The following is a 23646-nucleotide window of genomic DNA, read 5'->3' on the forward strand; positions in this document are numbered from 1 at the left end:
AGAAAGTGTGTGTGTGTGGGGGGGGGAAAGTTGAAGTTTCTAAAGGTAAAAGAAATTTAGGACTAGAAACCTTTTCGAAAGAGGACAGTGAAAAAGCGCTGCGGTCTTCTTCGGGCTTAGAGGAGAGCGCGAGACCTGAGCGTGCCAATAGGAGCCTAGCAGGAAAAAAGCTGGGCATTTTCAGCCAATCAGAGACGAGCTAGGTGGACATAGCCTTAGGAAAGGGGCGGGCTCCGGCAGTGTGGGCTCCCAAGGACGGAATTCAACCAGTTAGAACAGAGAAGGGCGGGGCTAGACTCCTCAGGGGGCGTCTCAGGGAAGCAAACGACGCTGCGAGCGCGTCTTTTAGTCTCCGGTGCACCTGTACCTGCACCTCCGCTTCTCACCCGGGAGGGCGGACGCAGACTGAGGGTGACGGGCTACGCTTGCTCGGCTTGGCATGGCCTACCCGGGATACGGAGGAGGGGTGAGTCCTAGGCTTTTCACCGCGGCCTCGGCTCCCCGGGTTGTGACGCCGTGCTGGCGGTGCCGACGTACCTGGGCTGCCTTCGGTCCTTGTTTTCCACCATCTCCGGTGCTGGGTGGCGCCGGCTGTCCGCGCGGTGCTGGAAGCCCGGTCCGGCCGAGGGTTCTGGCCCCGAGGCGCGTTCTGGGGTCGCCAAGAGTGTGATGCGTTTTCGGAATTTTCTTTCTTGGAACGTGGAAAAACGCACTCTTTTCTTGCAGTCATCTTTTGTGTTAACCCCCCCCCCCCATATGCCACTCAGTTTTGCTAGACATCCTCTTTCTGAATTTCTGACCACTTGTTTTCTGTACTTTAAGTTGCTTATGAAGAAATTAAGGTATGCTAAAAGCCTCACAACCTTTACCATTCTGGCAAGGACATTCTGTTCTTGTAGACTTTTTGGAGGATGGGAAGGGTTAGTTTTTCGTACATATCTATTTTGCATCCCCTTTGAGAAATGGGAATTATAAACTGTAGGATCTTGGGAGGCTAGCTTTTTCTTTTCAGAAAGGAGCCCAACCTTTAGTATTTATGTTAGTGACCTCCAGAATGGGTGAGCGCACTTGGTGTTAAAAAGTGGGCATGAGGGATGATCCATTGGGGTGTAGAAAATAATGTTTCCAATTTTAATTGTTTTTTTTTTCTACCTAGAAAGAGAAATTGAGCTTTACTAATATTTAATGTAGGACTTAACACTGTCATACGGCAGTGTTGAAAACTTGCCCGGGTACCTCCTGGCCTCTTCTACTTGACTGTGTCTACCTCTAATCAGTCCTTAAACTTAGTAAGAAAATTGAAGGTGCTTGAAGAAGGTAAAGACTTCTTCAAAAATTAGTCACGGTAGCATACACCAGTGGAACTTTTCACATTTTCACACCGATTTAAGTAACAGGCAGTAAGTATCCTGAGGGATGGAGTGGAGTTCTATACATCGTCCTTTCAACTTGTTTCCTTTCAGCCTATTGTGATTTATTGCACGCAGTATATATGTACAGAGTTCTCTGGAGTTATAGATTATATCAGGGGTCTCAAACTCGCGGCCCGCCCACCAATTTTGTGCGGCCCGCAGATTAATCCACGAAGTTTGATTAGTCTGCGGGCCGCACGGCCCCGAGTTTGAGACCCCTGGATTATATCATCTATACTGCTCACAAAAATTAGGGAATATTTCAAAATGAATATGAAACGATAAAAAGAAGCATTTGATTTTTTTTATTAAACAAGAACATCAGAAAAGCAAATGACAAGTCAAAGGAAGTTGTTTTATTATGCAAATAAAATGTAAAACCAACTTTTATTTCATTGGTGAAAATGCGCTATATAAAAGGCTGAAAGTACTGGAGTATCTGCGCCTGCCCTGATCCCCTCATTTTTGTGAGCAGTGAAGTTTTAACTAAAGTAATCTTCCCAAAATGGACCAGTAGTTTGAAATTTTCTGGGGAAAAAAAACTAGAAATCAAAGATAATAGTAAAGATTCAAAATTCAAAAATATCCAAACAATATGAAAATGACATTGCTAATGCTTTTAAGTCCAAGCTTGCCTTCAGTCACCTTACCAGATAATGACGATATCACAATCAGTTTTGATTCATTTGACACTATCAGGGAGACACTTGAAATACACATTTTTAAAACTAGTTTTAGGGAATAGCTTTACTGACTAGGAGCTCCAGTGCTCCACATGGACTCTTCTGTGAGTCTTGAGCGTCTTTAGGCTGACTTTGTTGTAAGAAAGCTACCTCTTGAAGTCTTAAGCCTAGAATGGACATGGTGCAATTTCTACTACTGTATTCCATCAGCTAAAGCTAAGGCCCAGCTTAGATTCAAGGGGGTAGGGGGAGTCTGCCTTTGCATGGGGGAGATGAGAATTTGCTATCATCTTTACTCTGACCACTACCAGCTCTCACATACCTTACATACTGGATTTTGGGGGAGTTAAATGCTGTGTGTCAGGAAGAAAAGAAGGTTTTTCATAAGGCCAGATTCTTTATATAATACTGCTGGCCTGAGTGGTTTAAAAGAAACCCCAAAACTGTGTGTTCCTCAGGGAACAAATAGAGATGCTTTAGTAGATGGTCCATTGTCCTCTTTGGGCATCACCTCAACATTAGCTTTCCACTAATACACTTCTGTTTAGTTTGGCCTCTTTTCTGATAAAATTTGTTTTTAGTTTTTCTTCATTTTGAGAGGCTTAAGGTGGTGTGGGTTCCCAATAAGCCCTAAACTCTTGGATATGCCCTAAGACTTAGTTGCCCTCCATGTCCTTGTAGGTGTGGAACCAATACCTCGGTGTTGGTTGTTGCCACATGCCCTCAGAGCAAAAGCTATGGGAGTTTTGCCAATCTTTTTATCTCAGGGTTTAGACATGCCCTCAAATATTGGCCTGGGAGTTTTCCTCTGTTGGTAAGAAAATTTTAAAATAATATTTTTGCAAATTTTGCTTATTTTCATTATTAAGGTGCAAATTATGCTCACCTACCATTAAAACAAAGTCTTTTTTTTTCTTGAGTCAGTATTTGTAATTTATAGATTTTAGAAGGCCCATTTTATCTACATTTTCAAATATATTGGTAAAAGGTATTCATAGCATTTGGTAATAATTTAAATTATATTTGTGGTTATATACTCTCCTTTTTTTATTCTTCAGCTTGGTCTGCACCTTGATGGTCTTATCTCTTCTTCCCAAATAAGCAACTTTTAAACAATCACATCTGTTTTTTGGGCTTTAATTCATAATATTTTTAATGTCCCATTTTCTTGCTTTTACTTTATTGCTTCAGAGTCTAGGTTTTGACTACCACCTTGAGGACATTTGCTGGAGCTCCAGTACTTCCTGCATACTTTTGTCCTTACACATCCCACTCTTGGGGTTTTGAAAGGACTACAAAAGATCTCTATCTTTTGTTTACCCCACCCCCATTCTTAAACTCTTGTGTCTTTTTGCCTTCTGACAACCTGACAATCTCTGCTGATCCTTAAAGAATGCAAGTGGGGTCTGACCAGGCGGTTGCACAGTGGATGGAGCGTCTGCCTGGGATGCTGAGGACTGAGGTTCAAAATCCCAAGGTTGTCAGCTTGAGCACGGGCTCATCTGGCTTGATCCTGGGGTTACCAGCTTGAGCATGGGATCATGAATTGTGACCCCATGGTCACTGGCCTGAGCCTAAGGTCGCTGACTTGAGCAAAGTGTCACTTGCTCTGCTGTAGCCCTACCCCTCGTCAAAGCACATATGAGAAAGCAGTCAGTGAACAACTAAGGTGCCGCAACAAAGAATTGATGCTTCTCATCTCTCTTTCTTCCTGTCTGTCTATATCTCTTTCTCTCTTGCAAAAAAACAAAACAAAAAGAAACAAAAAAACCCTGCAAGTGCAATACAAATTGCAGTTGCAAAATAGTCACAGGAAATTTGAAGAACAGCAGTAATGGTCAATGATATAACTGTACAGTGTCAGGGCGTACTAGAATTTTTGGGAAGATCACTTCGTAAGTTACGTAAATAGCTAACCACTTTGCTGTACACCTGAAACTAATATAATATTAAATATCAAATTTATTTTATTTTATTCTTATTTTTTATTTTAATTTTAATGTAATTTAATTTTTTTTACAAAGACAGCAAGAGTCAGAGAGAGGGATAGGTAGGGACAGACAGACAGAAACACAGAGAGATGAGAAGCACCAATCATCAGTTTTTCGCTGTGGCACTTTAGTTGTTCATTGATTGCTTTCTCATATGTGCCTTGACCATGGGGCTACAGCAGACTGAGTAACCCCTTGCTCAAGCCAGCAACCTTGGGTCCAATCTGGTGAGTTTTGCTCAAACCAGATGAGCCCATGCTTAAGCTGGTGGCCTTAGGGTCTTGAACCTGGGTCCTCCGCATCCCAGTCCGATGCTCTATCCACTGCGCCACCGCCTGGTCAGGCTAAATATCAAATTTTTTAAAGGCAACACTATATGGAAAAAAAATCTAAGTGAAAAATATTTTTGTTCAAAATGGAATAACGAACAATCTTGATACTTCTTTCCCCTGCAGACTCATAAAAATACTAAGTAAAATAGCTTTCTTTCTTTTTCTTTTCTTTTTTCTTTTTGTATTTTTCCAAAGTTAGAAGCAGGGAAGCAGGGAGGCAGTCAGACAAACTCTCACAAGCACCTGACCAGGATCCACCTGGGGTGACATTCTGCCCATCTGGGGCGTTGCTCTGTTGCTGCTGGAGACATTCTAGCGCCTGAAGTTGAGGCCATGGAGCCATCCTCATTGCTGGGCCCAACTTTGCTCCAATGGAGCCTTGCCTGCAGGAAGGGAAGAGAGAGAGAGAGAGGAAGGAGAGGGGGAGGGGTGGAGAAGCAGATGAGCACTTCTCCTGTGTGCCCTGACCAGGAATTGAACTCAGGACTTCCACACTCCAGGCCAACGCACTACTGCTGAGCCAACAGGCCAGGGCTGTAAAATAGCTTTTTAAAGTGTTAAACATGAATACCAAATTCCAAAGTGAAAAGAAAAGAGAAACCAGAGCCATAGCAGGAAACAATAGTAGGTAGCCTCTGGGGTCAGACAATGTTTTTGAATCATGGTCTGCTTCTTATTATTTGACCTTAACCAATTCTGGAAACCTCTTGAAGTTTCCGTTCCTCAACTGCAAACAATATATATTACTCTCATATACCTCATAAAGTTGTTGGCAAATCAAATCACATAGAACTTAGAACAGTAATCCTGGGATATAAAAAGCTCTTGATAAATTATAGCTACATATTATTATTGTTGGTAGTCTTATTACTGTTATTGACTAGTTTTGAAAAAGGCCATGGTTGAAATTTTTACTTTATTGATCTCTTCATTGGTGCCTTGCATTTTAAAATATAAATTTTTGTCTGATGGTGAGAGAGGTTCAGCCCTATTCAGTTTACCTTGATTTATTCACAATTTCATCACACTTTCCCATGTATTTTTCTAATTATGTGTCTTTAGTTATATTATTACCTGTTAGTTTCCCTGTAGGTGAAGTTTTCTTAAATTTTTTACTTTTTATTTTAGTGATGATGATGGTAAGCACTTTTAAAAATTACGCCTCATGTTCATCTATTAGATTGTTATTAATGGCAAGAAATTTCTCCCCCCCCCCCCACAGTTCTTTTAATGCTAGTTCATGAATGGAATTAGGTCTTAATTCAGGGCATATCTAGCATTTTGTAGCTAACAGCCATTGTGATAGTGAATTTGGAAGTTTTCAGTAACTCTGTTTTCACATTTCAATGAACTGCTCATAAATATTTTCTTTTAGATCAATTGTAGTGGCTAATAGGTAACCTTTGTAATAACTTTCTCCTTTTTCACTCTTCTAGTTTGGAAATTTTAGCGGTCAGATGCCTGGAACAGGGCCGCCTGTGCTCCCCGGTGGGTACTCTGGATACCCCGCTTATGTGAACAGCTACTCCTCAGCAGGGGACCCCATGTGGACGTACTTTACTGCTGTTGCTGGGCAGGTGAGATGCTAAATACACAGTACAGATACCAGTTGGTAAAAATGATAGCTATTTAAAAGAAGAGCTCACTTTTTTACTTGGTGTATAAGTGTATATCATATTTGTATTTTAAACTTATGTAGACTACTTTTCTTTCTTAGATCAGAGATGAAGATAGTCATTTTGTTTTAAAAAGTCTGTTAGCATGATGTGTGGTACACAGAGTTTATTTAACAACAAATGGAAACAGGGTGGTATGTGAAGATTGAGCCAGCAAGGATTGGGAAAAAAGAGATCTACATGTACAGATTGATGATATCATTAAGGTGCTATACTATTGTGTTCTACCTAGCCCCAGACTTCTTGTATAAAACAGGAAACCCTGGCCTGATCGGTGGTGGCAAAGTGGATAGAGCATTGACCTGGGACTCTGAGGTCCCAGGTTCGAACCCCAAGGTCACTGGCCTGCATGCGGCTCAAACAACTTGAGCACAGGGTCGCCGGCTTAAGCGTGGGATAATCGACATGTTCTCATAGTCTGGCTTGAGCAGGGGGTCACTGGCTCGGCTAGAACTTCTCCCCCAAAACAAGGCACATATGAGAGGCTGCATCTACGACTCGATGCTTCTCATTTCTCTCCTTTGCTTTCTTTCTTCATCTCTCTTTCTGTCTGGAAAAAAAATAAACCTTTATTTGTTTAAACCCCTTTAATAGCATTTCTTTTGTTTGCTGCCAAATATAATTATAACTGTTACATTATACCATTCTTATCTGTAAGGAGCTTTTTTTTTTTTTTTTGTATTTTTCTGAAGCTGGAAACGGGGAGAGACAGACAGACTCCCGCATGCGCCCTACCGGAATCCACCCGGCACGCCCACTAGGGGCGATGCTCTGCCCACCAGGGGGCGATGCTTTGCCCCTCCGAGGCGTCGCTCTGCTGCGACCAAAGCCACTCTAGCGCCTGGGGCAGAGGCCAAGGAGCCCAGCGCCCGGGCCATCTTTGCTCCAATGGAGCCTTGGCTGCGGGAGGGGAAGAGAGAGACAGACAGGAAGGAGGGGAGCGGGGTGGAGAAGCAAATGGGCGCCTCTCCTGTGTGCCCTGGCCAGGAATCGAACCCGGGTCCCCCACACGCCAGGCCGACACTCTACCGCTGAGCCAACCGGCCAGGGCCTGTAAGGAGCTTTTGAGTAGTATAATACTGAGAATATAAATATGTTACCTGTAAATGTCTACATAATAAATTCATTTTATAAAATTATAATGTAAAACATAGGAACTGGACATATATATTTAGAGACTGACTTCTGAACTATATCAGTGTAACAGTTGTTAACAATGATTTGCTGTTTGTTCTATTTGATACTTTCTTTAATTTTTCCATAGTCTTGTGCTTTTAAATAAACTCCATGAGGACACGGCTCTCGCTGTATTCTCCTTTACCAAGTTGGCACTAGGAGTATATTAGTCATTCAATAAATGTGTTGAATGGATACATAAACTCTCTCATTTTAAACTTTTAGTCCGGATATTTAGACAGTTCTTTTATATGTTGAATTTTGCCCAGCTTTAAGATCAGGAATAATATCAGACTTATATGTTATGGCCCTGGAACTCAATTACTGAACTCACCTTTACAGCTGTATTCTTTTTTGATAGTCCTCTAATTTATTATGCTCTCTGAGAAATGTCCAGTTAAAGGTTTCTGCAGTGTTCCTTTTTATAGGATGATGTTTTCTGAGCAGTAATGATTTACTCATTAGTTGTTTTGAGAAAATTCTGATTTTTGCTTTCATAAATACACACACAGATATCATGAGTCTCAATAATACCAACAACTTTATTTTATTTTATTTTTTTTTATATTTTTCTGAAGCTTGAAATGGGGAGGCAGTCAGACAGACTCCCGCATGTGCCCGACCAGGATCCACCTGGCACGCCCACCAGGGGGCGATGCTCTGCCCATCTGGAGCATCGCTCTGTTGCGACCAGAGCCACTCTAGCGCCTGAGGCAGAGGCCATGGAGCCATCCCCAGCGCCCGGGCCATCTTTGCTCCAATGGAGCCTTGGCTGCGGGAGGGGAAGAGAGAGACAGAGAGGAAGGAGAGGGGGAGGGCTGGAGAAGCAGATGGGCACTTCTCCTGTGTGCCCTGGCTGGGAATCGAACCCGGGACTTCTGCACGCCAGGCCGACGCTCTACCACTGAGCCAACCGGCCAGGGCTAATAATACCAACAACTTTAACTGGACTGTGCACATGCTTCCACATTTCCACACAGCAGCTCTGTGATATGGGTAGAATGGGTGTACTCTTTTATTATAGACAAATAAGTGGAGATTATGGTTGAGTAACTAAACAAGTAAGATTTGAACTTAAATATCATTTCAAAATTTTGCTGCCTGTTAATTAACCTAACCAATGGCAATTGACTCTTTGTTAATCATCTTTCTTAAACTCTTATTATTTAATTAGAAAATGTCATTTTCTACCACTAATACTACTGAATTTATTGAGGGTTTGCACAGTTAATCATGATTCACCAGTTCAAACTGCAGGTAAAGAGATCCAAAATAATTACTTTCTTCATATAGTTTAGCAGGACATTTTTATTAGTCAGTTAATTAAGATAACATGTTTTTATAAAATCTAGGAAATAAGAGTATGAAGTAATGTCCTAGGAGAATGCTTTCTTATGGTTAAACCTTTTAGTAAAGCTGTGCAGGCTATTTCTCTAACTAAACATTCTGTAAAAAAGAAAGAAACTTATTTCCCATAATAAGTTCAAACTCAGAACATTTGGACAATAATCAGAAGAATACTAACAAGATGTGTGGAACTCTAAAATTTTGCTGTGGGTAGTTGTGGGGGTGATAAAAATATTTTAAAATAACTTTTTAAAAATAATCTCCCCCAAAAATAGGTGTGAAGGGAAGGTTTTAAAGACTTGTGAACACATTTCAGGCACTTTTCCAACTATTTTATTTTATTTACCTTTTTTAGTGAGAGATAGACAGACAGGAAGGGGGAGAGATGAGAAGCATCAACTTGTAGTTGCAGCACCTTAATTGTCTGTCGATTGCTTTCTCATATGTGCCTTGACCAGGGGGCTCCCGCCAAGCAGTGACCCCTTGCTCAAGCCAGTGACCTTGGACTCAAGCTAGCGACCTTTAGGCTCAAGCCAGCAACGATGGCTCAAGCTGGCGACCCCACCCTCAAGCTGTTGAGCCCGTGCTCAAGCCGGATGAGCCTGCACTCAAGCTGGTAACTTCAGGGATTTGACTCAGCATCCCAGGCCAATGCTCTATCCACTGCGCCACTGCCTGGTCAGGCTTTTCCAACTATTTTAAGTAGTGGTACAATATTTCTCACATGATATTATTTTGAGCTATTACAGTACAGAATGACTATGCTGTTTTCTAGAAGTGGAGAAAATAAATTATATTTGAAATGCTTGAAAACTTAATGGAGTGTAATTTGAATATGAAAATTTATATTTCATGATGTTCTGTAATATGCCTTTGCTGTCGATAATTACTTATTTTTTTGTATTTGATAGTAGAGTAAAATTTTGAAGAATGCATATTTATTGATTGGCTTGGAATTGACAGTTACATTTTAATATGCTTTTATACAACTGTACATTAAATCAAGTTATAATTATTTTTAACAGGATGGGGAAGTGGATGCAGAAGAACTTCAGAAATGTTTGACACAGTCTGGAATTAGTGGAACTTATTCTCGTGAGATCTTTTTTTCCCTTTGTTGAAATTGGAAATTCATTTTCTAACTTTTTGTCCCCTTACTTAAAATAGTAAAAAAAGAATTTATCTCAGATATACATGCACATAGAAGAGTCAAATAGTTCTGCACATAGAAGAGTCAAATAGTTCTGCAAAGCTTGTTATGAAAATAACTGTTCATTGTGCATTTCTATCTCCCCAATGTTAACCACTCATAGAGGAAATCTCTCTCCACTTTTTCAGGTGATTATTTTGAAGTTTGCCCAGAGATCTCAAAATAACATTATTTCTAATCACTATTGATTTTCAGTTTTAATGATTATCAATAGATGTTCTGCTATGGAAAATGAGGCTTTCACTCTCAACCTAAGCTCGCCCTCGTCCTTGCAGTCCACACAGGCACCCTTCCAAGGTTCTCATTCATTCAGTATAGCTAGACAGGAATTTGTGTTAGATCAGTAATCGGCATTTGCCTGATTGCTACTCTCCAGATGCTGTTCTTGTGTCTTGAGATAGGCATGATTAACGTTCCATATTGCATAACTTTACTTTCCTGAAACTCTATCACTGTCCTGTCGCTTTCTGCTGCGCTCTGCTTGCTCTGCGGCGGAGCTGCCACGCTCACAGTCCAGCGCCATCATTCAGGAGTTGTCTCTCCTCTCTCGAGCTGAATCTCTTTATTTCATTCTTCTCATCCTTTTAAGTTCTATAAAGTATAACAGGTAGCTTCTTAATAAAAAGAGTGCATGACAGTAAATTTTTTGAGAAGTCATCGGAAAATGCTTTCCTCCTATTCCCAGAATTAAGTAATTATGCAGGTATAGGCCTCTTAAGTTACAAATCATTTTCACTTAGAATTTTAAAGGTATTGCTTTATTGTTTCTAGCTTCCATTGCTTCTCTCTCTTTCTGTTTGCTGCCTGTATGTCATTTGTCTTTCTGCTCTTGAGGCCTGAGAAATCTTGCTTCCTAGACTGGTAGTTCACAGTGATGTGCCTGGTTTGTTGAGGGAACTCAGTGAGCACCCCCAGTCTGAAAACTCATTTCCTCATTCTGGGAAATTTTCTTCAGTGATGTTTTCTCCAATTTCTCTTTCTGGATTATCTGCTATTGTAATGGATCACTTATGTTTTCTATTTCCTTTTTTCCTCTATTTTAGGGGGATTTCCTTATCTTTATTTACTAAAACTTCTGTTGAGTCTTTTTTTTTTTAATGTTGAGTCTTTTTTTTTTTTAATTTAATTTTTTCTTTACAGAGACAGAGAGGGACAGATAGGGACAGACAGACAGGAAGGGAGAGAGATAAGCATCAGATCTTACAGCATCTTAGTTGTTTGTTGATTGCTTTCTCATATGTGCCTTGACCAGGAACTGCTGCAGAGTGAGTGACCATTTGCTCAAGCCAGTGACCTTGGGCTCAAGCTGGCAACCTTGAGCTTCAAGCCAGCAACCTTTGAGCTCAAACCAGATGAGCCTGTGCTCAAGCCGGTGACCTAGGGGTTTCAAGCCTGGGTCCTCTGCGTCCCGGTCAGAGGCTCTATCCACTGCACCACTTCCTGGTCAGGCCCTTCTGTTGAGTCTGGCTTGCTATCATGTTCTAAAATCTAAGAGCTTCTGGATATGTTTTTTTTTTTCTTGAACCTAATGTCCATAAACAGACATTCAACCACTCCTGTTTTTGTCTTACCTTCACACCCATTTGCAGAAGTATTGCCAGTTTTAAACTTTTGGGGTTTTTTCTAGGAAAACACTTTATCAGATCTAGGTTAACTCATGTCCATCTACTTTTCCAACTTACAAAATTTTATTCCTTTGTTACTTCTCATTCTCTCTTTCTCTAAAGGTTTATGACTTAAAAAAATCAATTTACTTTCTATGTAATAGGATGTGGGAGAGAGGGAAACTCAACTTTTCCTGAAAATTCTCTCTGTCAATATATTTAACCTTATGTATACTTGATCTTATTTTGAGATTAAAGATATTCTTGTCTGATGACTCAATACTTGGCATTTATTTTCATCTATTCAGATTCTCCCACTTAATTAACGTGTACCATGTTAACTTTGAAACAAAACAGGTATCTTCTGCTTGACAGATAATGGAATACCACTCCAGAGATTCTCGTGTAACCTAGCCACACTCACTATCTCTGCTCATGTAGTTTTTGTATGAAGAAACCCTTATCTTGATATCCACTTACTAGCTCTGTGAACTTGGGAAACTGTGTCTGGACCTCATTTTCTTCACTTGTAAAATAGCACTATAATGCATTCGGTATAGTTATGTGAAGTGAAACACACTAACAGGCTCATAGTAAATGTTTATTGAGAGTCTGTTGAAATTGTCAGTCTGAAATACTATAAGCACCTATTCTAACATTTATAGTGTATTAAACATTTATAGAAAATCAGCTATTTTAACTTGTGGAATGTTTTATGGTTTTTTCTTAAGGAGTCTAAAAATTAGCTGAAATAATATGTTTCTTTATAGAATTTCAAAAACAGCAAACAACATAAAATAAACCAACTGATTTTAAGCATTTTTATTTATTCATTTGAATGAGCTACTTAGCTACTAGAATTTTATAAACTTAACTATTCTGCTACATCTCCTTTGTCAGGATTGCGATATAATTAGTCTTGAGATCAGTCACATACTAATTGAATGTAATTATGGTATGCATTTAAGAAATTAAATTCTACTTAGTCCTCAGTTATAGTTCTGTGATTACAAAAGTTACTATTTTCTAATCCATGATTCTAAGAGTTTTATTTCTTCTTCCCTTCTTTCCCCAGTCCTCCTACCCCCAAGAGAAAATCAGTTGCTTCAGTTTAAAACCTTATTTTTTCTAATTTGGTCAATTGCCATAAAACTACAGGTGATTTACCTACATCTATTTTTGTCTGGTTTTATAGTCTACTCATTGTAAACTAATGTTTCTGGAATGGAGATCTTAGAATTGCCCCTCTCTCCTTAAAATTCCTCAGTACTTCCATTGGTAAAAACTCTAAATCTTTAGGTTGGCATTCAAGATTTTCATAATCTGGTCCTCATCTGTCTTTCTGACGTCATCGTATCCAACTCCCTCTCATGTACCCCACGCTTTAGCCTAGTTGCTAACTCCTTCAAGTTTGGTGTTCTCAGTATATGTCAAACTTAAATACCACTTGTTATTTGTGTTAGAAAGACTAAAGCCCTCCTTCTCTCCTGTGACAGCAATTTTTAATTACTTTTAATTGCTTATTTAATTACTCAGATAACTTTACTGAGTGAGTAGATGTGATGTAGTTGAAGGTAGTACAACTAGCTTCTAGATGTGAGTAGTTTGAAGGTAGTAACTTTTATTTACTTTAGTCTTTTTTTTTAACTTTAGATGGCTAACATTCAGTTTGTTAATTGAAGTGTTTGTGGGGTTTTTTGGGGGAAATATTTAATATTTTAATTTGATGATATAAATTGTCATAATCTTACATAGATAAAATTAGGCAGACTCTAATTCAAATAATTAATATGTTTTATAGCCTTCAGTTTGGAAACCTGCAGAATTATGATTGCCATGTTGGATGTATCCTTGAATAAAAATAGAAAATACTATTGAATAATTGCTTTTGTATTTTAAGGTAATTGTTAGTTACAGATTACCATAGTAAACTACAGTTTTAAAATACTTTATAAGATTCTGTTTGAATTCCATATTTTTCCAGTTTTACCTAGAAATCTAGCCATATATGCTGAATTTGGCTAACTCTTGCAGAAGCATTCTAATATATATATATTCTAATATATATATATTAGAATAGACAGTATATGTATATTTTTTGTCAATGATTTGGAGTTTTAGATTAAGTAAATTTTCTTCGGTTTCAAAATTTATTTTTGTTAATAAAACTATCAGAGAAATTACACAGGAAAAATGGGATTTAATGAATTCAAAGAACTTTGGACAGCTCTTAATGCTTGGAAACAACACTTCATAACAATTGATCAAGACCGAAGTGGCACAGTAGAGCATCATGAACTGAATCAAGCCATTGCTGCTATGGGTAAGAATATTAAAATTCTTTAGCATCCATTTACGTTATCTTTGTTCTTTGCTCAGATCAATTTTTGTGTGTGTGTGTGAGAGAGAGAGAGAATGCAAGAGGGATAGGGGCAGACAGACTGGAAGAGAGAGATGAGAAGCATCAACTCATAGTTGTGATACATTAGTTCAGGGGTTGGGAACCTTTTTGGCTGAGAGAGCCATGAACCCCACATATTTTAAAATGTAATTCCATGAGAGCCATACAACGACCCGTGTACGTTATGCATTATCCAATAAAAATTTGGTGTTATCCCGGAGGACTGCTGTGATTGGCTCCAGCCACCCGCAACCATGAACATGAGCGGTAGAAAATGAATGGATTGTAATACATGAGAATGTTTTATATTTTTAACATTATTATTATTATTTTTATTATTATTAAAGATTTGTCTGCGAGCCAGATGCAGCCATCAAAAGAGCCACATCTGGCTCGCAAGCCATTGGTTCCCGACCGCTGCATTAGTTGTTCATTGATTGCTTTTGTATACATGCCTTGACTGGTGGGCTCCAACCGAGCCAGTGACTTCTTGCTCAAGCCAGCGACCTTGGGCTCAAGCCAGTGACCTTTGGGCTCAAGCCAGTGACTGTGGGGTCATGTCTATGATCCCACACTCATGCCACCAGTGACCCTGTACTCAAGCTGGTGAGCCTGTGCTCAAGCTAGCGATCTTAGGGTTTCTAACCTGGGTCCTCTGTGTCCCAGGCCAATTCTGTATACACTGTGCCACCACCTGGTCAGGCTGATCAGATAAATCTTATTTGCTTCGATTTTCTAAGGAATAAAGGCATTATATCAATATTTTACCAGCTGTTGCCTAATTTGATTTCGAGGTTGTAGGTAAATTCTGACTGAAGACCTTTAACAAAAAAACATTTTATACATTTTTTTATTTTTTTTTATTTTTCTGAAGCTGGAAATGGGAGGCAGACAGACAGACTCCGGCATGCGCCTGACCTGGATCCACCCGACCTGGATCCACCCGGCACGCCCACAAGGGGGCAATGCTCTGCCCATCTTGGGGCGTCGCTCTGTCGTGAACAGAGCCACTCTAGCGCCTGGGGCAGAGGCCAAGGAGCCATCCCCAGCGCCCGGGCCATCTTTGCTCCAATGGAGCCTCGGCTGCGGGAGGGGAAGATAGAGACAGAGAGGAAGGAGATGGGGAGGGGTGGAGAAGCAGATGGGCGCCTCTTCTGTGTGCCCTGTCTGGGAATCGAACCTGGGGTTTCCACATACCAGGCCGACGCTCTACCACTGAGCCAACCAGCAAGGGCCTATACATTATTTTTTCAAAAGATGAACTTTCATACATTCTGGATGATAAAATAACTTCTGAATTTTCTTTCTTGAGTGTATTTAAATTTATTCCAATAAGTTTTAGTACTCACATTTTTATTGTGTTTTTTTGTAATTTGGTAAGAACTCCAATTTGACATTAAAGATTTATCTCAGTGGGAGGTCTCCATATTATAGTCTAGCTTTTCAGCAGTAAAAGCTCTGCTTTTTTGGTTTCGTGTTTTCTTATGTAGTATAGAGATCAAAATACTTCCAAATATATCAAAATACTTTCCAAATGGAAAGTATTCATTTTAGAATATTTTAAAAAAAGTTAACCTTATTTTAAAATTTTATTTATTTTTTTAGAGAGAGGAGAGGGGAAAAAGAAGCAAGAAACATCAACTCATAGTAGTTGCTTCCTGTATGTGCCTTGACTAGGCAAACCCAGGGTTTTGAACTGGCGACCTCAGTGTTCCAGATGGACGCTTTATTCACTGCACTACCAGAGACCAGGCATTTAAATTTTTTCTTTTTAGAGAAAGAAGACAGAGAACAATAGAGATTTTTATCAATCTCTGATACGCTAAGGTTCTAAGTCTACTTTCAATAAATAAAATAATATACAATGATATTTAACTTGCTTATAGTTAACAATTTTAAGTAGTTTTTTATTTAAAGTTTTTATAAATTTATTTTAGAGAGAAGGAGGAAAGGAGAGAGAGAGAGAGAAACATCAATTTGTTGATCTACTTATTTATGCATTCATTGGTTGATTCTTATATGTGCCCTGACAGGTCAAACCCAAATCTTGGTGTATCGAGATGGCACCAACTGAGCTACTCGGCCAGGGCTTAAGTAGTTTTCTTAATTGTGTTTACCCTTGTGATTTTATTTGTACTCATTTCTAAACAAAATACATTTGTAAGAAAAATTAACTTTTTGAAGATACAAACAAGTGGAAGCATATACTGTGTGTGTGGTAAGGAAGAATGAACATCATTAAAATGTCTATATTACCCAAAGCAATTTATAAATTTAATGCAATACCAATTAAAATACCAATGATATACTTCAAAGATATAGAACAAATATTCCAAAAATTTATATGGAACCAAAAAAGAACACAAATAGCCTCATCAATCTTGAAAAGGAAGAATAAAGCAGGAGGTATCACACTTCCTGATATCAAGTTATACTATAAGGCCATTGTACTCAGAACAGCTTGGTACTGGCATAAGAACAGGCATATAGATCAGTGGAACAGAACAGAGAACCCAGAAATAAACCCACACCTTTATGGACAACTGATATTTGACAAAGGAGGTAAGAGCATACAATGGAGTAAAGACAGCCTCTTTAACAAATAGTGTTGGGAAAATTGGACATCTACCTGCAAAAAAAATGAAACTAGACCATCAACTTACACCATTCACAAAAATAAACTCAAAATGGATAAAAGACTTAAATGTAAGCCGTGAAAACATAAGCATCTTAGAAGAAAACATACGCAATATGCTCTCCGACATCTCTTGCAGCAATATATTTGCCAATTTATCTCTACGGGCAAGTGAAATAAAAGACAGGTTAAACAGATGGGACTATATCAAACTAAAAAGCTTTTTGCACAGCTAGAGACAATAGTAACAGAGTAAAAAGACAAACTACACAATGGGAGAACATATTCGACAATATGTCTGATAAGGGGTTAAGAACCAAAATTTATAAAGAGCTTGTAAAACTCAACACCAGGAAGACAAACAATCCAATCAAAAAGTGGGGCCCTGGCCGGTTGGCTCAGTGGTAGAGCGTCGGCCTGGCGTGCAGGAGTCCCGGGTTTGATTCCCAGCCAGGGCACACAGGAGAAGCGCCCATCTGCTTCTCCACCCCTCCCCCTCTCCTTCCTCTCTGTCTCTCTCTTCCCCTCCCGCAGCCAAGGCTTTATTGGAGCAAAGTTTGCCCGGGCACTGAGGATAGCTCTGTGGCCTCTACCTCAAGCGCTAGAATGGCTCTGATTGCGGCAGAGCGACGTCCCAAAATGGGCAGAGCATCGCCCCCTGGTGGGTGTGCCGGGTGGATCACGGTTGGGAGCATGCAGGAGTCTGTCTGACTGCCTCCCCGTTTCCAGCTTCGGAAAAATACAAAAAAACAAACAAAAAAACGGGCAAGAGAAATGAATAGACACTTCTCCAAGGAGGACATACAGATGGCTAATTTGGACAGTAGCTGTCCAATTTTCCCAACACCATTTGTTGAAGAGGCTGTCTTTACTCCATTGGCATTTTCATATGCCAACAGGCATATGAAAAAATGCTCAACATCACTAATCATTAGAGAAATGCAAATTAAAACCACAATAAGATATCACCTCACACCAGTCAGAATGGCGTTCATCAATAAAATAACACAGAATAAGTGCTGGCGAGGATGTGGAGATAGGGGAACCCGTCTGCACTGCTGGTGGGAATGCAGACTGGTGCAGCCACCGTGGAAAACAGTATGGAGATTCCTCAAAAAATTAAAAATCGAACTGCCTTTTGACCCAGCTATCCTACTTTTAGGAATATACCCCAAGAACACCATAGCACTGTTTCAAAAGGAGAAATGCACCCCCATGTTTATGGCAGCATTGTTCACAATAGCAAAGCTCTGGAAACAGCCCAAATGTCCATCAGTGGACAAGTGGATTAAAAAACAGTGGTACATATACATAATAGAATACTATGGGGCCGTGAAAAAGAAGGAAATCTTACCATTTGCGACAACATGGATGGACCTGGAAACTATTATGTTAAGTGAAATAAGCCAGACAGAAAAAGAAAAATATATGACCTCACTCATTTGAGGAACCCAATGAACAATGAACTGAGGAACAGAATTGAGACAGGGGAGAGATCAAAGAGACCAGAGGAAAAGAGGACAGAGGGAAAGGGGATGATAGGATGGGAAAAACCTGAAGGGAAGGGGGGAGGGTGCTATGGGGAGGGGGGCAAGGGAGATGTTGAGGGGAATATGGGGGAGGGGGGATGCATTCAGGGCAACAGTAGAATATGTAAACAATAAAAATCAATTAAAAGAAAATTAACTTTTTGAAAGTTAAAATCTGAATCCAATGTAAATGATCTGAAATTCCAATTTAAAGAAATAAAAACTAGTGCTTTGTTTTATAAATCCTGGCCATATAAACATGCATAGTCAATTACAGAGCCTTAAAAACTAATGGCTTACTTTTTCCTAAATTCAGCATAATGTTGGAAAATTATAACCTTTTGCAAACATGAAAACTGTCACAGAGATCGCATAGGCACTTGAATATAAAAAAAAGGTATTCAAATTTAAGATTTTCAGATGTATTTAAAATTGTTCAAATTATTATGCTAAGAATGTATGGAAATCTTAAGAATTTTATCAGTACTACATCCAAATCATAACACTAACAGAAAGCTCAAAATGGATTTGTATAAACTATATTAGTTTATGTGTCTCACTTATTTCTCCTATTGTACCTTTGCTTTTACTTTTAGCAAGTTTCTTATATTACATTTATTATACATACACATAGAATTTTCTCTACTTTCATTTGTATTTTCCCCCTTTGAATGGATCAGTGTTTTTGTCCAAATCTACTAACCCAGGTAATATGTATATACATCTCATTAAATGCAGAAGACCATCTAAAGTGTTACAGAAAGTAGACTATATTAATTTATCTATTTCTAACTACTTTTATTTCATTCTTTTTAATTTTTAGTTTTAGATATATTTTAAAATGTAAATCAAACAGTAATACTTGTATAGAGTTTATAACTGTTAATATCCTAGAATGAATGATTCAAAACTTTTTACTGATAGGAGTACACAATCTAAAACTTTTGTAGACCACAGGCCTAGATAACAAAGAACCAAGAAAATAGTGATAGAAGTCTGTGAAAAAACAGCATAAGGGTTATGGGACATAAAGGAATAACATTTTTCTATTTCTTTTTCTTCTTAATAACCATGTTGACCCTTAAGTATTCTCTGGCTATAAAAGATACTTGCAAGTAAAATATTCAATGAAAAGTATAGGATTTGAATGATAGCAAAGGTCACTGATAATCCTTGCTTTGCTACTCTTTAAAGATCTGTAATTTACAGAATTGATGGTTGAAGGAGGTCAAAAGGTACAGATTTCCAATTATAAAATAAGTAAGCTGTGGGGATGTAATATAAAGCACAGTGGTTATAGTAAATAATAATGTATTGCATGTTTTAAAGTTGCCAAGAAAGTACAGTAGATCTTAAAAGTTCTTATCACAAGGAGAAACAATTTGTACTATATGTGGTGACAGATATCAACTAGACTTACTGTGGTGATCATTTTGCAATACATATAGATACCAAACTATTACATTGTACATCTAAAATATAATATGTCAGTTTATACCTTAGTAAAAAAAAGACAAATATACTTGCATACAAAAAATAAAATTACAGAATTGAAATATTGAAACATTAAGCCTGACTTGGTGGTGGTGCAGTAGATAAAGCGTCAGACTGGGATGCAGAGGACTCAGGTTTGAGACCCCGAGGTCGCTGGCTTGAGCATAAGCACATCTAGTTTGAGTCAAGGGGTTGCTGGCTTGAGCGTGAAATCATAGACATGGCCCCATGGTCCCTGCCTTGAGCCTAAAAGTTGCTGACTTGAAGCCCAAGGTCGTTGGCTTGAGCCCAGGGTCCCTGGCTTGAGCAAGGAGTCACTTGCTCTGCTGTAGCCCCTCAATCAAGGCACATATGAGAAAGCAATCAGTGAACAACTGAAGAGCCTCAATGAAGAATTGATGCTTCTCATCTCTCTGCCTTTCCTCTCTATCTCGGTCACAAATATATAAAACAAAAAATATATTTTTAGCTTTGGCTATTACAAAGCTAGAATTGTACCATTACTAGTAATTAGCGGTTGCTTTGATTAATTTCAGTGTGAATGTGTTTTGTTTTTATCATTGTTTTGTTTTTAACATGTTTTTTACATATGGATTTTGAAAATTAATTTATTTTATGACTTAATAATACAATGTTTGTTGTGGTCTTAAGATGTTTAGTTTTAGAAGTTTTAATTTGTCAATCCCCCTTTTTTTAGGTTATAGGTTGAGTCCTCAAACATTAGCTGCTATTGTTAAACGTTATAGCAAGAATGGCAGGATCTTCTTTGATGATTATGTTGCTTGCTGTGTGAAGCTTCGAGCATTGACAGGTATTGACCATTTAAAGACGGTATAGTATCATGTAGCTCTTTTTCTTAAGCCCTGTCGTTTTATCCAGCAAGTTATGTTTTTCTTTTTTATTCACTATTAAATCTAATCAAAGTGTTAAAGCTTTAAGATTTTTGAAATACAAATAGTGGAAAATTGTTATAGCTCAGTTTTGAAGGTTTTTTTTCGTGTCTGAGATATATAATCACTTAAGATTTAATTGAGTATGAAATTATTTATTTTTAGTGCCTGGGGACACCAAGTATTTGAAACTATAAATTTTTAATTATAATAAAAAATAATTTGCTTGTTTAAAGATTTCTTTCAGAGAAGAGACCACTTGCAGCAAGGGGTTGTGAATTTTATATATGATGATGTGAGTATCTTGTGTAAACTTTTGTTGTTTATATTGTGTTCTTCATGTTCATAGTTATCAGAAACTGCTAAATGATCCCTGGCACCAAAACTGGGAATAATATCTTTTATAGGCCATTTTCTCTTTCTATATTTTTCTGCTGAATGGAAATACAAGATTCAATATTCGTACAAATGCAAACTTTATATTAAATATATAAAAAAACTTTTAGCCCTGACTGAGTAGCTTAGTTGATTACAGTGTTGCTCTGATATGCCAAGGTGTGGTTTGATCCCCAGTCAGGACACGTCTAAGAAGCAACCAGTGAATGCATAAATAAGTGGAACAACAAAACACGATGTCTCTCTCCCTTTCTTCTTTCTATCTAAAATCAATCAGTATAAATAAATATATGAAGATTGAATATTGATACAAATACCAACTTGACCTTATATTAAACATATAAAATTCTTTTAAATTTTATGATGGGTTTTTAGCAGTGTTTCTTCCAAATCATTTTGAAGGGCAAAACTATCATTTTTATGAAGAATAGTTTACTTATAGTGATCTTTCTTAGTTCTGATAGAGATAGAAAATTTTCATCTATACTGTAATAGATTATAAACTGTTTATTTCTCAATTTCAAATGGTTGCTATTAACCTGAATCTAGTTTTTTTAAATTGATATTATAGAAAAGTTATATTTCACATACATAAACGTTTTAGGGTTTTTGTTTCGTTTTTATGTGGAAGTTACAGGGCCAACATTACCAACCAATGTTTCTCATCTTGTTAAAATGCTTTTATGGAATATAATTAATCAAAAACAAATACCATTTTATTGTTACCAGCTGATGATTTTGCTCTTGTATTAGTTTTTGCAGGGTACTATGTCAATTTGATGCCTACAATTTGAAAGCTGAGGAAAAACTGTGAATGTTTCTGCTCGGAAGAAATGAACTGGACTACTTTGATTTACAGCTTTTTGAACTTTTCCATCTTTCTACCTGTTTGCTCTCTTCCCTTTGTATATATATTTAATATATATATACATATACTATATCAAGTTAATGTATTTTTATTTTAGCACACAATTCAAAGCAATAAAAGATGTTTTTGTATTTGGGATGTTTTTGTTTTTAGAAAAGTTAATGCTTGCCTGACCTGTGGTGGCACAGTGGATTAAGCGTCAGCCTGGAACGCTGAGGTCACAGGTTTGAAACCCTGGGCTTGCCTGGTCAAGGCACATATGGGAGTTGATATTTCCTGATCTTCCCCCCCTTCTCTGTCTCTCTCTCTGTCTCTCTCTCTCCCTCCCTCCCTCCCTCCCTCCCACTCCCTCCCTTCTCTCTAAAATGAATAAATTAAAAAAAAAAAGTTAACACTTTATTGGTAATTGTATAATGTTATCAAATACTGATATATGATTAATTGATGTAAGTATCTCTTAACCTTAATTTTTAACAATATGAACTTGGAAGAATGTACTTATAAAATAGATTATATAAGAAGCCAAATGATGAAAGCTTAGATAAAATTAATTTATGCTTATCTGAAAATTCCAAATTTTACTTAAAATTTTATTTGTATTTGTTGGTATTTGAAGGTAAGCTTGAAGGGCAATCCTGGATTTTGTGCCATATTTATAAGAGGGTTTGTTCTAATTCACATTGTCAGAGAACAGAAACTCACAGGTCTTTCAATGTGAAGAAGAAAATTGTAGTTTCTAAAATTTTATCTTAAATCACCTATGTGAACCATAACATAATCTATAGTGAAATAAGACTACAGGATGCATCAATTTTCCTTTTTTATTCTTTACATTGCATTTATTTTTCTTCAATGTGTTTTAGTGTCATCTATGGAGGGGAAGTTCTTAATAAACAACTTTTCTCTGTACTTTTATATTGTTGCTGAAAACAGAAAACCTAAAACTGTGTCTTTCTCTAAACCTAAATTTTTTTGGAAATGACAATGTAATGAAATATCAACATTTAAATTTGTTTTGTTAAACTAAATTGTTGTTTATATATAATGCCAACTGTTTATAAAGTTAAAAATATCATGTAATATACCATGAAATGTTTAGAAATTATAGACGTGACCTTTCTGACAGCGTTAGCTGGTGGTTTGGCATTAGTAAACTGAAGTCTTGGGGTGCATCTGTGTAATGTGGGGTAAGGAGCGTGGTAGACACCACAGCAACTTTTCTGAGTGGTATTACTGTGGAAGTTGCAAAGTTAGGTTACCAGTTTTTTAGCATTTAAAATCTCTGGTATAAGCTGTTAAAATTAATCCAGCCTCAAGTTGTGGTGAACAATTTACATCTTTCTTAGCGAAGATTTAATAAAACTCATATTTTTCTTGTACATTAACTGAGTATCTTCCCCAGCTTATAGGTGAATATAGTAGTCCCCCCAATCCAGAGGGATGCATTCCAAAATCCCCAGTGGATGCCTGAACCGCGGATAGGAACTAACTGTGTATATCCTATTTTTTCCTGTACACACATACCGAGGATAATGTTTAATTTACAAACTAAGCACAGTAAGAGATTAACAACAGTAACAATATACTGTATTAAAAGTTATGTGAATGTGGTTTCTGTCTCTGTCTTAAAATACCTTATTGTACTGCACATGCAGCTTGGATATACTGGACAAAGGATGATTCACATCCCAGGAGAGTAGACTGGGTCTGCTCAAGGTTTCTTCACACTACTCAAAACAATGTGCAGTTGAAAACTTACAAATTGTGCCTGACCTGTGGTGGTGCAGTGGATGAAGCATCAACCTGGAATGCTGAGGTTGCCGGTTCGAAACCCTGTACTTGTCTGGTCAAGGCACATGTGGGAATCGATGCTTCCTGCTCCTCCCCCCCCCCCCCCCCCGTTCTCTCTCTTTCTCTCCTCTCTAAAATGAATAAATTTTAAAAATTAAAAAGAAAAACAAAAAGCTTACGAATTGTGGTCCAGGCCGGTTGGCTCTATGGT

At 38.0% G+C, this 23646-nt stretch overlaps 1 protein-coding gene across 1 annotated transcript; it reads left to right on the forward strand.

Annotated features, from left to right (window-relative positions):
* Positions 1–292: 292 nt before the first annotated feature.
* On the forward strand, positions 293–23452 carry GCA (grancalcin). The gene is made up of 8 exons (XM_066345920.1): positions 293–466; positions 5855–5995; positions 9643–9712; positions 13233–13276; positions 13607–13754; positions 20188–20301; positions 20617–20675; positions 21530–23452. Exons 1-8 carry the CDS (start codon positions 440–442, stop codon positions 21554–21556), a joined length of 630 nt encoding a protein of 209 aa, XP_066202017.1. The 5' UTR covers positions 293–439; the 3' UTR covers positions 21557–23452.
* The last annotated feature ends 194 nt before the right edge of the window (positions 23453–23646 follow it).

Source organism: Saccopteryx leptura, chromosome 7 (genome assembly GCF_036850995.1).
Source record: "Saccopteryx leptura isolate mSacLep1 chromosome 7, mSacLep1_pri_phased_curated, whole genome shotgun sequence".
NCBI classification, from domain to species: domain Eukaryota; kingdom Metazoa; phylum Chordata; class Mammalia; order Chiroptera; family Emballonuridae; genus Saccopteryx; species Saccopteryx leptura.

Excerpts from the sequence above, each read along its gene's own strand:
- GCA (XM_066345920.1), top strand. The coding sequence starts at position 440 with ATGGCCTACCCGGGATACGGAGGAGGG. Across the intron at positions 467-5,854 it reads ACCCGGGATACGGAGGAGGG|TTTGGAAATTTTAGCGGTCA; the intron begins GTGAGTCCTAGG and ends TCACTCTTCTAG. Across the intron at positions 5,996-9,642 it reads TTACTGCTGTTGCTGGGCAG|GATGGGGAAGTGGATGCAGA; the intron begins GTGAGATGCTAA and ends TATTTTTAACAG.